Source organism: Ursus americanus, chromosome 12, assembly GCF_024610735.1.
Source record: "Ursus americanus isolate L20-20 chromosome 12, mUrsAme1.1.p, whole genome shotgun sequence".
Taxonomy (NCBI): domain Eukaryota; kingdom Metazoa; phylum Chordata; class Mammalia; order Carnivora; family Ursidae; genus Ursus; species Ursus americanus.
Window position 1 is genome coordinate 71,321,714 of NC_142138.1, and position 13,900 is coordinate 71,335,613.

Sequence of the window (13,900 nt, forward strand, 5' to 3'; positions counted from 1 at the left end):
CTCTCTCTATAGACAGAGGTGCATCTCCATCTTCATTGTGGTTTTGATATGCACTGCCTTAATAACCAATGATGTTGAACATCTTTCCATGTGCTGACTGGCATTCTTTATCTCTTCTTTGGACAAAGACCTATTCAAATCCTTTGCTCATTTTATCATTTATTAATTTTTTAAAAGACTTATTTATTTTAAAGAGAGTGTGAGCAAGGGGAGGGGCAGAGGGAGAGGGAGAAGCCTCAAGCAGACTCCCTGCTGAGTGCGAGCTTGATGCAGGGCTCAATCCCATGACCCTGAGATCACGACCCCAGCCGAAATCAAGAGCCAGCTGCTTAATCAAATGAGCCACCCAGGTGCCCCCCCTTGCTCATTTTTAAATTGGGTTGTTTTTTGTTAAGTTGTAAGAATTCTTTCTGTATTCTGGATACTATACCCGTATCATATAAGTGATTTTTTCTCCCATTCGATAGGTCATCTTTTCACTTTCCTGATAATTTCTTTTGATGGACAAAAGTTCTTAATTTTTATGAAGACTTTATTACCTGCAACTTTGCTGAATTCACTTATTAGCTCTAGTAGTTTTTCAGTGGATTCTCTGGCATTTTCTATATATGGAGTTATGTCACCTGCAAATAGTTTCACTTCTTTCTTTCCAATTTGGGTGCATTTTCTTTCTTTTTGTTGCTCAAATGCTCTGCCAAGACTTCTAGTACTATGTTGAATAGCAGCAGTGAACTTATGAGTCCTTTTTTTAAAAAATCCTCTTTTATTTTAATTCAATTAACTAATACATATTATTGGTTTCAGAGGTACAAGTCTGTGACTCATCAGTCTTACACAACACGCAGTGCTCTTTACATCACATGCCCTCCTTAATGTCCATCACCCAGTTACCTCATCCCTTTACTCTCCACCCCCTCCAGCAACCCTGATTGTTTCCTATGATTAAGAGTCTCTTATGCTTTGTCTCCCTCTCTGGTTTCGTCGTTTCATTTTTTCCTCTCTTCCCTTATGATCCTATTTTGTTTTTTAAATTACACATATCAAAAATAAATTCCACGTTATCAGTGAGATCATATAATTGTCTTTCTCTGACTTACTTCACTTAGCATAATACCCTCTAGTTCCACCCACATCCTTGCAAATGGCAAGATTTCTTTCTTTCTTTTTTTTTTGATGGCTACATAATGAATCCCGATCTTAGCAAGGAAGCTTTCAGTCTTTCACCACTGAGTATTGTGCTAGCTGTGGGTTTTTCCTAGGTGCCCTTTATTATGTTCTGGAAGTACTCCTCGTTTTCTGAGTGTTTGTGTCATGATAGGGTATTGAATTTTGTCAAATGCTTCTTCTGTATCAATTGATCATATGGTTTTATTCCTTTGTTCTATTAACTTGGTGTATTACATTGATTTTCTTTTGAACCACCCTTGTATTTCTGTGATAAATCCCACTTAGTCATGGTGTTTAATCTTTTAAATGGGCTGTTGGGGGGCACCTGGGTGGCTCGGTTGGTTGGATGTCCAACTCTTGATTTCAGCTCAGGTCATGATCTCAGGGTCCTGGGATCCAGCCCCAAGTCAGACTCCTCGCTCAGCTGGGAGTCTGCTGGAGATTCTCTTTCTCCCTCTGCCCCACCCCTCCTCTCTTTTTCTAAAATAAATAAACAAATCTTAAAAAAAAAAACGTGCTGTTGGATTTAGTATCTTGCTGAAAATTTTTGCATCTATATTCATAAAGGATATCGGTCTACGGTTTTTCCCCTTATTATCTTTGCTGCAGTTCACTTAACTTTAAATCCATAACTAAGATGAGAAGTAAGCTAATTCTGTAATTCTGAGGTGATCATAGTAGTGCCAGATAAAGAATATTATCAAAAGAAATTTTAAATCTTCCTGAGACATAAATTCCACGACTTTTATTGATTTAAATTAATTAAATTAATTTAGAGATTTTCTTCTATCTACCATAGAGAATGCTGTACGCTTGGCATTGAAAGAGATGTTTGTCTAGGGTTCCACGATGGCTGGTTATTAGGTAAAATAACCACCTGCCTCCCGACTCCCTGGGATAGAAGGAAGGTCAGGGTCTCGAGAATGACGTGGGAAATGAAACACAACATAAAGGACATGAGCACCCTGATACAGAACAAAGGGTTTTTCTTGACTTCATGTTTCATTCTACCTTCCCATTAGAGAAAAAGGTTAATCTTATTTTCCATTATTTTTAAAATTCCCTCAATGTATTTCTGTCCATGACTATCTTTCTATTGTATTTCCTAGGCATTTAGAAACCTGGGGTTAAGAGCAAAAGCTCGCTGCCTAATTATGTTTGTACCGATAGTTCAAAGCTATTTTAACACTGACCCACATCAATTCCTAATCTTCATTCAAACTGTTCCCTACCAGCCAGGGTAAAGAGGGAAAAGGGCACAGAGGCACACCTGCACAGCAACGGCTCCACGGCAAGCCGGTGGCTGAGTAGAGCTGGGACAGTTCTCAGGGCAACTTCCTCCTGCTTAGCCACCGGCCGTCAATCTCACAGACTGACCAAAACACAAGCGGATGAAGGCAAGAATGCAGGTTTGGTCAAGCCTCGGAACAGAGTCTGCTGTGTAGCAGGGAAACCATTTTGCCCTTGCTGGCTGTGGGGAACCCCTGCGTTAACAGCTATCAAGCCTCCCCCTTGGTAGAGAACCCACATACTACAATGCAGGCTGGACACCATCGAACCAGTGAGACGAAAACCTTCCATGTGGATGGCAAGGGAGGTACGCACATGCTTAATAGAAGAAAAACTGGTCCTTTGGCATTCTTTCAGTTAGGTTCTTTTTAGCTTGGATGAAGGCCTGGTGCACTTTCGCGGTTTGGCAAGCCTGTTCAAATAAATGAAATTTTTAAAGTACCTTCTCTGTCTAAACTCCTTTGTACTAATTAAGTGAAACCAGACAGCAGCGCTGGCTCATTCCTTCAGCTTCACATTTTTACACATGCCTACTATCCATGAAAAGCAAGCTGTGAGAGCTGCCACAAGAGCCCAGGGTCTCCAGGGGCGTAAGACAGAGGGAAGACTAGGAAGAAAGGGTGGCTGTTGCCAGACATGGAAACTGCACAGCTGCGGGCCAGTCACCTCCCAAGCTCTACCAGGATCTCTAGGGAGAGAAAACTGCAAGCCTCGCCGTTACTATGACCCTAATCCTCTGCTGGGGCCTTTCTTGCAGCTTGGGAACTGTAGCTGGGCCCTAGGGATGCGAGTCCTCTCTGGGCTTGCCCGTCCCAGGGTCAGTCAGCTCTGGCAATGGATGGGCACCACAAGGCTATCCCTAAGTCATTAGATTGAGCCACAGGCAATTGTCAATATTGGACCATTCTGACCTTTGAATATGGCTATTTCATGCAGTTCAACCTAAACTTTCAATGAAGGGGAAAGAAAGGCAAGAAACTGAAGCCCAGACTCTTGTCTGCAGTAGATTCTATTCAATCTATTAGCAGAATAGGTTTCCTAGAACAGTAAGTCTCCCAATTCATTTTTTCATCTTTCATCTTGTTTAAGGTTCTGTTATGGGTTGAACTGTGTCCTCCCAAAAGGTATGTTGAAGTCTTAATCCCCCTACTTCATAATGCGAGCATATTTGGAAATGGGGTCTTTTTTTTTTTTTTTTTTAAGTAGGCTCCATGACCAGCATGGGAGCCCAATTCAGGGCTTGAACTCATGACCCTCAGGTCAAGACCTGAGCTGAGACCAAGAATTAGATGCTTAACTGACTGAGCCACCCAGGTGACACAGAAATGAGGTCTTTATGGATGTAACTGAGTTAAAGTGAGGTCATTAGTGTGGGTCCTACCAATGACTGGTGTCCTTACAGAAAGGGGCAATGTGGCTGGAGGGAAGACGATGTGAAGGCAGGAGGGCTGCACCTACAAACCAAGGAATGGCTGAGGCTACCAGCCGCTAGGAGAGAGGCCTGAGCAATGCCTTCCCTAGAGCCTTGAGAGGGAGCTTGGCCTTGTAGAAACCTTGATTTTGTACTTCTGGTTCCCAGAACTGTGAGGCAATGACTTCCCATTGTTTCAAATCACCCCGTACGTGGTACTTTGTCACAGGAGCCCTAATGTGAAGGTCTGAATGTTTGTTCCCGCCCCTGCCTTCCTATGTTGAAATCCTAATGCCCAATGTGATGGCATCATAGGTGGGCTGTAGAGAAATACGTAAATAATGAAGTAGAGCCCTCAGGAGTGGGGTTAGTGCCCTAATAAGAGGATCTAGAGACTCTCTAGCCCCTTCTACTACGTGAGGACACAGGGAGAAGGTGCCAGGTATAAGCCAGTAAGCTGGCCCTCACCAGGTGACTGTGCTGGTGCTTTGGTCCTTGACTTTCTAGGTTCAAGAGCTGTGAACAATACATTTGTGTTATTATATAAGCTACCCAAGTCTGTGGTACTTCGTTATAGCAGCCTGAATGGATGAAGATACCTAGGAAGTAAATACCGGTTCCTTCCAGTGACGACCACCGACGCTGTTGGTAAGACACAACGGGGCGGCTTATATTGAGAATGGTAAAGCTGTTTAATCCCTAGGATCCAGATCTGAGGTATTCCTTCATTCCTACAGGAACTAGTTGTGCTTCCTACTGTGGCCAAAAAGACTTGTTTGGATACAGTAAAGCCAGCTTTGTCATTTATAACGCACACACACGCACACACGCACACTCTCCTCCCTTTGGTTTTCTGGCATTTTCAAGTTTGTGGTAAGAGTTTCAATATGAATTTTTTCTTCAATCTGCAATGGGGCAGACATAATGCTCATGCACCCTTAAGGAGCCCATTCAAATTCAGGAGAACCAGAAACTTATTCTAAGGAGACACAAAGAATTGCTGATACCGTCACACGGAGTCCTTCTGTGTTCAAGAGTTTAGAAGGTGGACACAGAGCTCCTGGAGTTGTATTCCGAAGATCTGTTCAGGAAGATCAGTGTTAGCAGGCTTCACTCTCTGGGGGACTCAAAAGCAGGTAAGCAGAGCAGGACTGGAGACAACAGGATCTTCTGGAGGGAAGGAGAGCCCAACGCAGACTGGTGTAGAATGCACCAGAAGCTCTTTTACGTCAAACTTTTTTAGGATTCAGTTTTACAAACAGGCCTAAACAAACAAAATAACAGAAGGTGATGGTAAGTCGGCTGGCTGCAGTCAGATAGGAATTCTCTGAGCAGAAATGTATATGTAGGGGCGCCTGGGGGGCGCAGTCGTTAAGCGTCTGCCTTCGGCTCAGGGCGTGATCCCGGCGTTATGGGATCGAGCCCCACATCAGGCTCCTCTGCTAGGAGCCTGCTTCTTCCTCTCCCACTCCCCTGCTGTGTTCCCTCTCTCGCTGGCTGTCTCTCTGTCACATAAATAAATAAAATCTTTAAAAAAAAAAAAAAAGAAATGTATATGTAAGGAAAGGGATTTTTTTTAAAGAAGGACCTTTTATTTATTTATTTATTTAATTTTTTAAAGATTTTATTTATTTTTTCGACAGAGAGACACACAGCAAGAGAGGGAACACAAGCAGGGGGGTGGGAGAGGGAGAAGCAGGCTCCCTGCTGAGCAGGGAGCCCAATATGGGGCTCAATCCTAGGACCCTGGGATCATCACCTGAGCCCCGAAGGCAGATGCTTAGCGACTGAGCCACCCAGGTGCCCCAGGAAAGGGATTTTGATTCATATTTGTACCTTCCATCTTTGGGCCTACTTTCCTTTCTTAGCCAAATTAAGAATCAGCTTTTGATTATCACAACACAATAGTGCCCTAGGGAACCAGTCTTCTCCCACTTCATCATTTCATGGTTCGTTACCATTTCCATTAGATACAGTTAGGAAAGGGAAAGCAAGCAAAATGACAACTAAGCCATCTGGAACCTTTGATACTGAAAACTTTAGGGAGCCAGGACACACAAACCACAGCCTGGAATGGAGTGTTTAAACTGACTATGGATTCAAATTATTCAGATCTTATTCCTGCTTCTTTTATCCATCATTTCTGCAGTTAATAATTGGCAGGGGGTGGGGAGGAGGAATGAATAATAAGGCACAAAAAGCATTAATGATAAAGGAAAAAAATTTAGTAAGTACAACTACATTAACATGAAAAATAACTTCCGTTCATAAAAATGATACCTAAAAGAAAATAAAAGGTAACTTACATACTGGAAGGTGCAGCTTACATGTCCAACAAAAACATTAGTTCAATACAAAATATAGATAGAAATCCTATATATCAGTTTTAAAAAAGGGGAAAAAACAGTAAAAGAGGCTGAACAAACAGGAATTTTACAGAATGGGAAACAAATATGGTAAAGAAATATATGATGAAATGCTCATCTTCATAGGTGATCAGGAAAATGCAAAACAAGATCACACAGAGATAACATTTTATAACCATTTGATTGGCAAAAATCCAGAAGTCTGACTTTACTAAATGCTAGAAAAGACGGATCGACAGAATCTCCGATGTCGCCAGTGGGAGTATAATTTAGTAACAGCTTTAGAAAACAAGCTGGCGTTCCCCTGTGAAGCTGAACACTCCCAGACTCTGCACCCCAGAAATTCTACTGACTACATGCCAAACTCTTGTCCACATTCACTACCAGAATGTTCACAGCAGCCCATTCGGAAGAGTCCAAGGCCCACGGGAGACCTGGGTGGCTCAGCCGGTTAGGCGACCGACTCTCGATTTCTTCGGCTCAGGTCATGACCCCAGGGTTGTGAGATCGAGCCCTGAATCAGGCTCCAGGCTGCGTGTAGAGTCGGCTTAAGATTCTCTCTCTCCACCTCTACCCCTCCTCCACTCCCCCTCCCTCTCTTAAAAAAAAAAAAAAAAGAGTCCAAAGCCCAACATCAGAAGAGGAGATAAATTCACTGTGGTATAGTCGTACAATGGAGTATCACTAAGCAGGAAAAATGAGGAAACTACACGCCGAAAACAGAGTGAACTTCAGCAATGTGAAGCTGAATGAAAAGAAAATCAACCCCCAGAAAAGTACATATAGCATGATCTCTTTTTTACAAAGTTCAGAACAAACAACTAAACTGTACATTCCTTGGGTACACACATTTATTCTCGATAAAACTTACTAAAATAAAAAATTAGGTATAAGCGAATATAACATTGTATGTTAGTTATACTTCAAAAACCACAGGGGAAAAGCAGGAGGATAAGATGGGAAAGTAATTAGATAGGGATATGATATTAAGATTCTGGTTCTTGGCTGATGGTACGTTTCAGGGTGTTTATTATTAAACAGAAAAAAACATTAGTGAATGAATAAAGATGACAGTTTCATGCATCAATGATGCCTACTGTGTCCTAACTCAAAGAGTCTGATTAAGCCAAACCCAGGCATCTGAGGTCCATTAAAATAAAGCAGAACAGAAACAAACAAAAAGCAGTGAGTATCTAAATCACCTTGACTGAATCTGAAGCTACGGAAGGTAAGGCTTCAAAGGCTCTTCCCTTGCAAAGGTGCCGTCAGAGCAGCGGCTGCGAGCTCAGGGCTGCCCTCTGGAAGCACTTCCAGGAAACTGCCTATCCAGACCGCAGAGGCAAAGGACCTGCGTCTCCCAGACGGCAGCAGCAGCATCTGCGGTTTCTTTCCTCGTTTTACATAAAAACTCACATTCGTACCCAGTTTTGCATTCTTTTTCTTCACTTTCTTAAATTGTGCAAGCTTTAAGGTGCCACAAAACCTAGCTCTCCCGTCCTGCTAATCCACTGACATAACCATGTTACAAGTTACACAAGGGCCTCTGGTGGACTCTCCCTCCGACCTACCCGGTCCTCTTCCCAGAGGACACCAATCTTTGTGTGGCATTCCTGAAGGTCTCTGCAACACAAGCACACACAGATATCTTCCCCTCCTTCCCATGTATTACTTTTTATTTTGAGATGTCAAGCTGATAGAAAAACTGTGAGAGTAGTACAAAGAATGGCTTCCTCTGGAAACACTGGAGATTAACTTGCCAAAATGTGTGTAAAATGACAATATATGAAGTTCCTCACAATGTTATTTCTAAGAGCAAGAGACTAGGAAAACTTTCATGTCCAAGATCTCCAATTCCAGCCCAACACCACAGGGTTCATTCTAGTTTTCTCTCTTTCCGTTTCTGGAAATCCCTTCTCTGACGGTAAGGCACTGTGTAGATGCCACCGTCACACATGGGCTCTGACACCTGACGTGGAGCCGTTCCCTACCCTACTTGGGCTCTGACACCCTGCACTGGGCCACCTGCCCGGGTGGACCCCTTCTTCACTCCACGCAGGCTGACACGGTGTTCAGCCATCACAGCCCCACCCCGCTGCAGCCTCCAAGTCGATCCCAAGCCTACCAGGCCCACTCTACCTAATGGCTTTTGGAATAAATTATTCAGGAAGGAAGGAAGGAAGGGGTAAAAGGGAAAGGAAGAAAAGGGGAAGAGAATGCAAAAGATCTCTCCACATTTTCTATACTAATGATAACATACTACATTCACAGTCCTGCATCTTGCGCTTTTCATTCAAGATGTATTAATGAGGGGCGTCTGGGTGGCTCATCGTTAAACGTCTGCCTTCAGCCCAGGGCGTGATCCCAGAGTCCTAGGATCGAGCCCCACATCGGGCTCCCTCCTCCGCTGGGAGCCTGCTTCTCCCTCTCCCACTCCCCCTGCTTGTAGTCCCTCTCGCTGGCTGCCTCTCTCTCTGTCAAATAAATAAAAATAAAATCTTAAAAAAAAAAGATGTATTAATGAGATAGCCCCATAATTAAATAATTTCCCTATTATTTATGGTACCGTAACATTTCACAAAATTTTCTGTGGCACACACAATACGGTTGCTCAACCACTCTCCTACTGATGGGTCTCTCTGTCTTGCCAATCTTTTGCTATTCCAAGTAACCTCACATGAGTAACACAATTACTGTGACAGAAGAGCAACATGTATATTGTAATTTTGCACACTTTTTCCCACATCTGTGGGATAAAGTCCTGGAAATGGGTGAAAAAGAGCACATGACTTTGTAGTTTTATAGATTTTGACAAGCAGCTCTCTACCAGTAATGTTTAAGAACACCTCTAACTTATTTTTTTACATGATGGGGAACTGAAAATTTCTGGGCATTTGTGGGTCATAAAACCAAAGCGAAACAAAAACAAAACAAAACAAAACCCAACAACTCCCAAGCCCCCAAACACAAAACCCGAGAAACTAAACCAGACTAAAAAGACATAGCGGCACTTTCTTACTTGTTGCCTCGGAGTGTAGGGTCTTTCCATCCACACTTTGGACATTACAGGAAACAAACAATTTCCTTCCTTCAACTTTATCAAGCTGGCTATTAATCACAACAACAGAACAAAGGGGGATAGGCCTGCAGAAGGAAAAAAAGGAGACAATCTGTTTTTATTAAATATATGTAACACTGAGAAAATTTATGTAACACTGAGATGACCAAGTGCTTGTGAAGGGGTGGAAATCTGTAACAGCTGGTATCAGCATGTGTCAGATAAAACTGTCTCAGATCAGACACCCCTTACCCAGGCTGTACCCAGGGGCCATCCACACCTCCCCTTCCTCTTGAGTGCCACTGATTTCAGGTGGCAACTGGGTACCTGGGCCCAGGCTGGCCCTGGAGTTAGTATCAGAGACCGCCAGGGATCCTAGCTTTCGATGGCATAGGCTGTCCCATCTGAATACCCAGAGCTGGGGCGCCTGGGTGGCTCAGTCATTGGGTGTCTGCCTTTGGCTCAGGTTATGATCCCAGAGTCCTGGGATTGAGCCCCACATCAGGCTCCCTGCTCAGTGGGAAGCCTGCCTCTCCCTCTTCCACTCCCCCTACTTATGCTCTTGCTCTCTGTCAAATAAATAAATAAATAAATAAAATCTTAAAAAAAAAAAGCAAAACCCCAGAGCAAAGTCTGAAGGGCTCTGGAATCCTTTAAAGAAATGAAAACAGGACCATGGGACAGTCTCATCAGCATCTCTCATTTTCTATCATAATCCAAATTTCTCATCCAATCCCCTTTAGAGTGACTGTCACTAGAAAGACACCCAATAACAGCAAACTGCAGGTAAACAGCTAAATGTACTAATAAGCCAGGGCTGTACAAGAGAACTTTCTGTGGTGACAGAAATGTCCCACCTGAGCTGTCCAATACAGTAGCCACCTTACAATGAACACCCAAACTGTGGCTGCTGTGAATGAGAAACTGAATCTTTAAATTTATTTAGTGAATTTATATTTGAATTTAAGTAGCCTCTTGGGACCAGTGGCTACAGTTACCTTTGGGAATCCTGGAGACACGATGAAAAAGGTACCTTTTCAAGGGTGAAATTTTATTTGGCAGAAACATAACGTGTCCGTGCTCCTACTTACAGTGCCGCCATGTAAAGGAACCACTCCAGGTGCAAGGAAAGTCATCACAGTGATGACTCAGCCCGGTTTTCGCTCCCATTAGCTTTTCCTGAACCTCCAACTTTGCTTTTATTTGTTTAAACATCTCTTTATATCATCTTTTTTTTTTTTTTTTAAAGATTTTATTTATTTATTTGACAGAGATAGAGACAGCCAGCGAGAGAGGGAACACAAGCAGGGGGAGTGGGAGAAGAAGAAGCAGACTCATAGTGGAGGAGCCTGATGTGGGGCTCGATCCCATAACGCCGGGATCACGCCCTGAGCCGAAGGCAGCCGCTTAACCGCTGTGCCACCCAGGCGCCCCTATATCATCTTCTATATTGTGTGTCTGATTATCATATCTTAAGTCCCTGAGGGTTTAAATCTGTTATTTATTCTTTCTGCTGATTCTTACTTATGGTGGTTTACTTCCTCAGGCTTATATCCTTGTATCTGGCACAGGATCTACTGTTCTAAAGGAAAAATGTCCTATAAAGTTGAAGGAAGGAAATTGTTTGTTAGAATTTCTTGTCTGCTATGTTGCTTGCAGAAGTCTAATCCAGGGCTTCCCAATCAATGTGCCATGAATGAGCTGAAAAAAAATGCTGAGCTATCGAATCTTTCATAGCTGGCTAGCTACCACTAATCATTAGCTGTTTTGTCTATTTATCTTTTTCTTTTATTATAATAATTTTTTTTATTACATTATGTTAGTCACCATACAGTACATCCCTGGTTTTTGATGTAAAGTTCCATGATTCATTAGTTGCGTATAACACCCAGTGCACCATGCAATACATGCCCTCCTTAATACCCATCACCAGTCTATCCCAATCCCCCACCCCCTCCCCACTGAAGCCCTCAGTTTGCTTCTCAGAGTCCATAGTCTCTCATGGTTCATTCCCCCCTTCTGATTACCCCCCTTTCTTTATCCCTTTCTTCTCCCACCGATCTTCCTGTTTATTTATCTTAATACGCTAAACGCAAAGTATGACATTTCTATCAGGTGTCAGGAAACTATCAGACCTGAGTAAGAGGCAATCTTGCTTCTTAGAAGAAGGGTAGATTAAGACCCCATGCTTAACACTGTAAATTATCTTCAATTAAATTTAATCCCAGGTTGTTATCTCTAATCCCCCAGAGGGCCACCAATTGATTAATTTATTATTACTATTATTATTATAACTCTAACAACTATATACAAAATAAAAGGCCTGACAGATGTTAAGCTACGGCTGACCCTTGAACAATGTGGGAGTTAGGGGCACTGATTCCTGCAAAGCCAAAAATCCATGTAGAACTTGACTGCCCCAAAAATCTAACTCCTAAGTGTCTATTGTGGACCAGAATCCTTGCTGGTAATATAAGCAGTCAATTAACACATATTATACACTGTATTCGTACAATAAAGTAAGCCAGAGAAAAGAAAAATTTAAGAAGATACAAGAACGAGGGGAGGGAGTTAAGATGGCGGAGGAGTAGGGGACCCCTTTTTCAGCCAGTCCCCTGAGTCGAGCTGGATAGGTACCAGACCAGCCTGAACATCCTCGGAAGCAGCCTGAGACGCAGGAAGATACATCTGGATCTCTACAAATGAACATCTCCAGCTCTGAGTATTGAGGTACGAAGCGGGGAGCTATGAAACCGTGCACAGATATCGGAAGATAAATGGAAGCGGGAGGGAGCCGCCACGTTCGGGCGCCGGGAAGCGGCAGCCACCTGCACGGGAGAGCGGGTGGACTCGCGGATGGCACCCGCGAGAGAGCAGACTGAGACCGTGAGCCGGGGAACGCGCGTGACCAGACTGAAACGGAGCTCTGGTGTGCTCACTGGATCCAGACTGAGACCGGGAGCTCTGGGAGCGTGGGGGCGGCTGGTGGCTGGCGGCATTAGAAACACAAAGGACAGACACGCGCCGGCCCTGGAAGTGAGGGCTGGGACACCGGGTGTGGGGCGCACATCCCGGGACGCTGCAGGGTTGAGCAGCACCAACAGAAACAGAGTTAAAGTGGCCAGAACATCAGTGGAGAACGGTCCGCAATCCCTCTGTTCTCTGACAGAGGCTGAGATTCGGCCACTGCTGTTCTGACTCTCAGAAGAGGCACAGCAAACCGCCAGGGAAAGCCGCCAGAGAGCAAAAGTCTGGAAATACCGGCTCACAGGGTGCCCATCCCCATCACCCCTCGCGGGGGACACTGAGACTCTACCCAAACAGGGTTGCCTGGGTATCGGCGCGGCAGGCCCCTCCCCCAGAAGGCAGGCTGAAAAATCAAGCCCACGTCCCTAAGATCCCTATAAAACAAGTGCGCTCTGCCTGGGTCCTGGTCAGTAATTTGGGCTCTGGACACCCCGCAACTTCTCCTCATCAGAATAACAAGGGGAATTCCCCGCAGCAAAGAAAAGACAATGAGTCTGTGGCCTCTGCCACAGAACTAATGGATATGGATATAACCAAATTATCAGAAATGGCGTTCAGGGGCGCCTGGGTGGCTCAGTCGTTAGGTGTCTGCCTTCGGCTCAGGGCGTGATCCCGGAGTCCTGGGATCGAGCCCCACATCGGGCTCCTCTGCTGGGAGCCTGCTTCTTCCTCTCCCACTCCCCCTGCTTGTGTTCCCTCTCTCGCTGGCTGTCTCTCTCTCTGTCGAATAAATAAATAAAATAAAATCTCTAAAAAAAAAAAAAGAAAGAAAGAAATGGGGTTCATAGTAACAATGGTGAAGATGATGTTTAGACTTGAAAAAAATATTAACGAAAATATTAAGGAGAATATAGAATCTCGAAGGGCGGAAATGAGAGTGAATCTGGCAGAAATTAAAAATGCTATGAATGAAATGCAGTCAAAACTAGAGGCTCTGACGGCCAGGGTAAATGAGGCAGAAGAACGTATCAGCGAATTGGAGGATGGGATGGTAGAAGAGAAAGCTAAAACAGAAACTTGGCTCAAAAAAATCCAATCTCAAGGATGTAGGTTACAGGAGATTACTGACTCAATGAAATGTTCCAATGTCAGAATCATCGGCATTCCCGAGGGGGTGGAAAAAAACAGGGGTCTAGAAGAGATATTTGAACACATTGTAGCTGAAAACTTCCCTAATCTAGCAAAGGAAACAAGCATTCGTGTCCAAGAGGCAGAGAGGACCCCTCCCAAGCTCAACCACGACAAACCTACGCCACATCACAGCATAGTGTAATTTGCAAATATTAGATCCAAGGATACAGTATTGAAAGCGGACAGGGCAAAGAAATGTCTCCTGTACCAAGACAAAGGTATCAGAATTACATCAGACCTGTCTACACAGACCTGGAATGAGAGAAAGGGGGGGGGGCGTTTTTACAGCTCTTTCAGAGAAAAACACGCAGCCAAGGATCCTTTATCCAGCAAGTCTGTCATTCAGAATTGATGGAGAGATAAAGACCTTCCAGAATCGCCAGTCATTAACCAATTTCGTAACCACGAAGCCAGCCCTACAGGAGATATTAAGGGGGGTTCTATAAAGGTAAA

The 13,900-nt window shown here is 43.9% G+C and overlaps 1 protein-coding gene across 1 annotated transcript in view; it reads right to left on the reverse strand.

Moving 5' to 3' along the window:
* Positions 1 to 394: 394 nt before the first annotated feature.
* THEM4 (thioesterase superfamily member 4) overlaps positions 395 to 13,900 on the reverse strand; it is a 45,420-nt gene continuing 31,914 nt past the window's right edge. Inside the window, exons 7-8 of the mRNA XM_087865742.1 lie at positions 9,251 to 9,375; positions 395 to 5,132 (exon numbers count right to left, since the gene is read on the reverse strand). Coding sequence (XP_087721868.1) covers positions 5,098 to 5,132; positions 9,251 to 9,375 — 160 coding nt within the window. The 3' untranslated portion in view covers positions 395 to 5,097. The remainder of the gene's footprint in view (positions 5,133 to 9,250; positions 9,376 to 13,900) is intronic.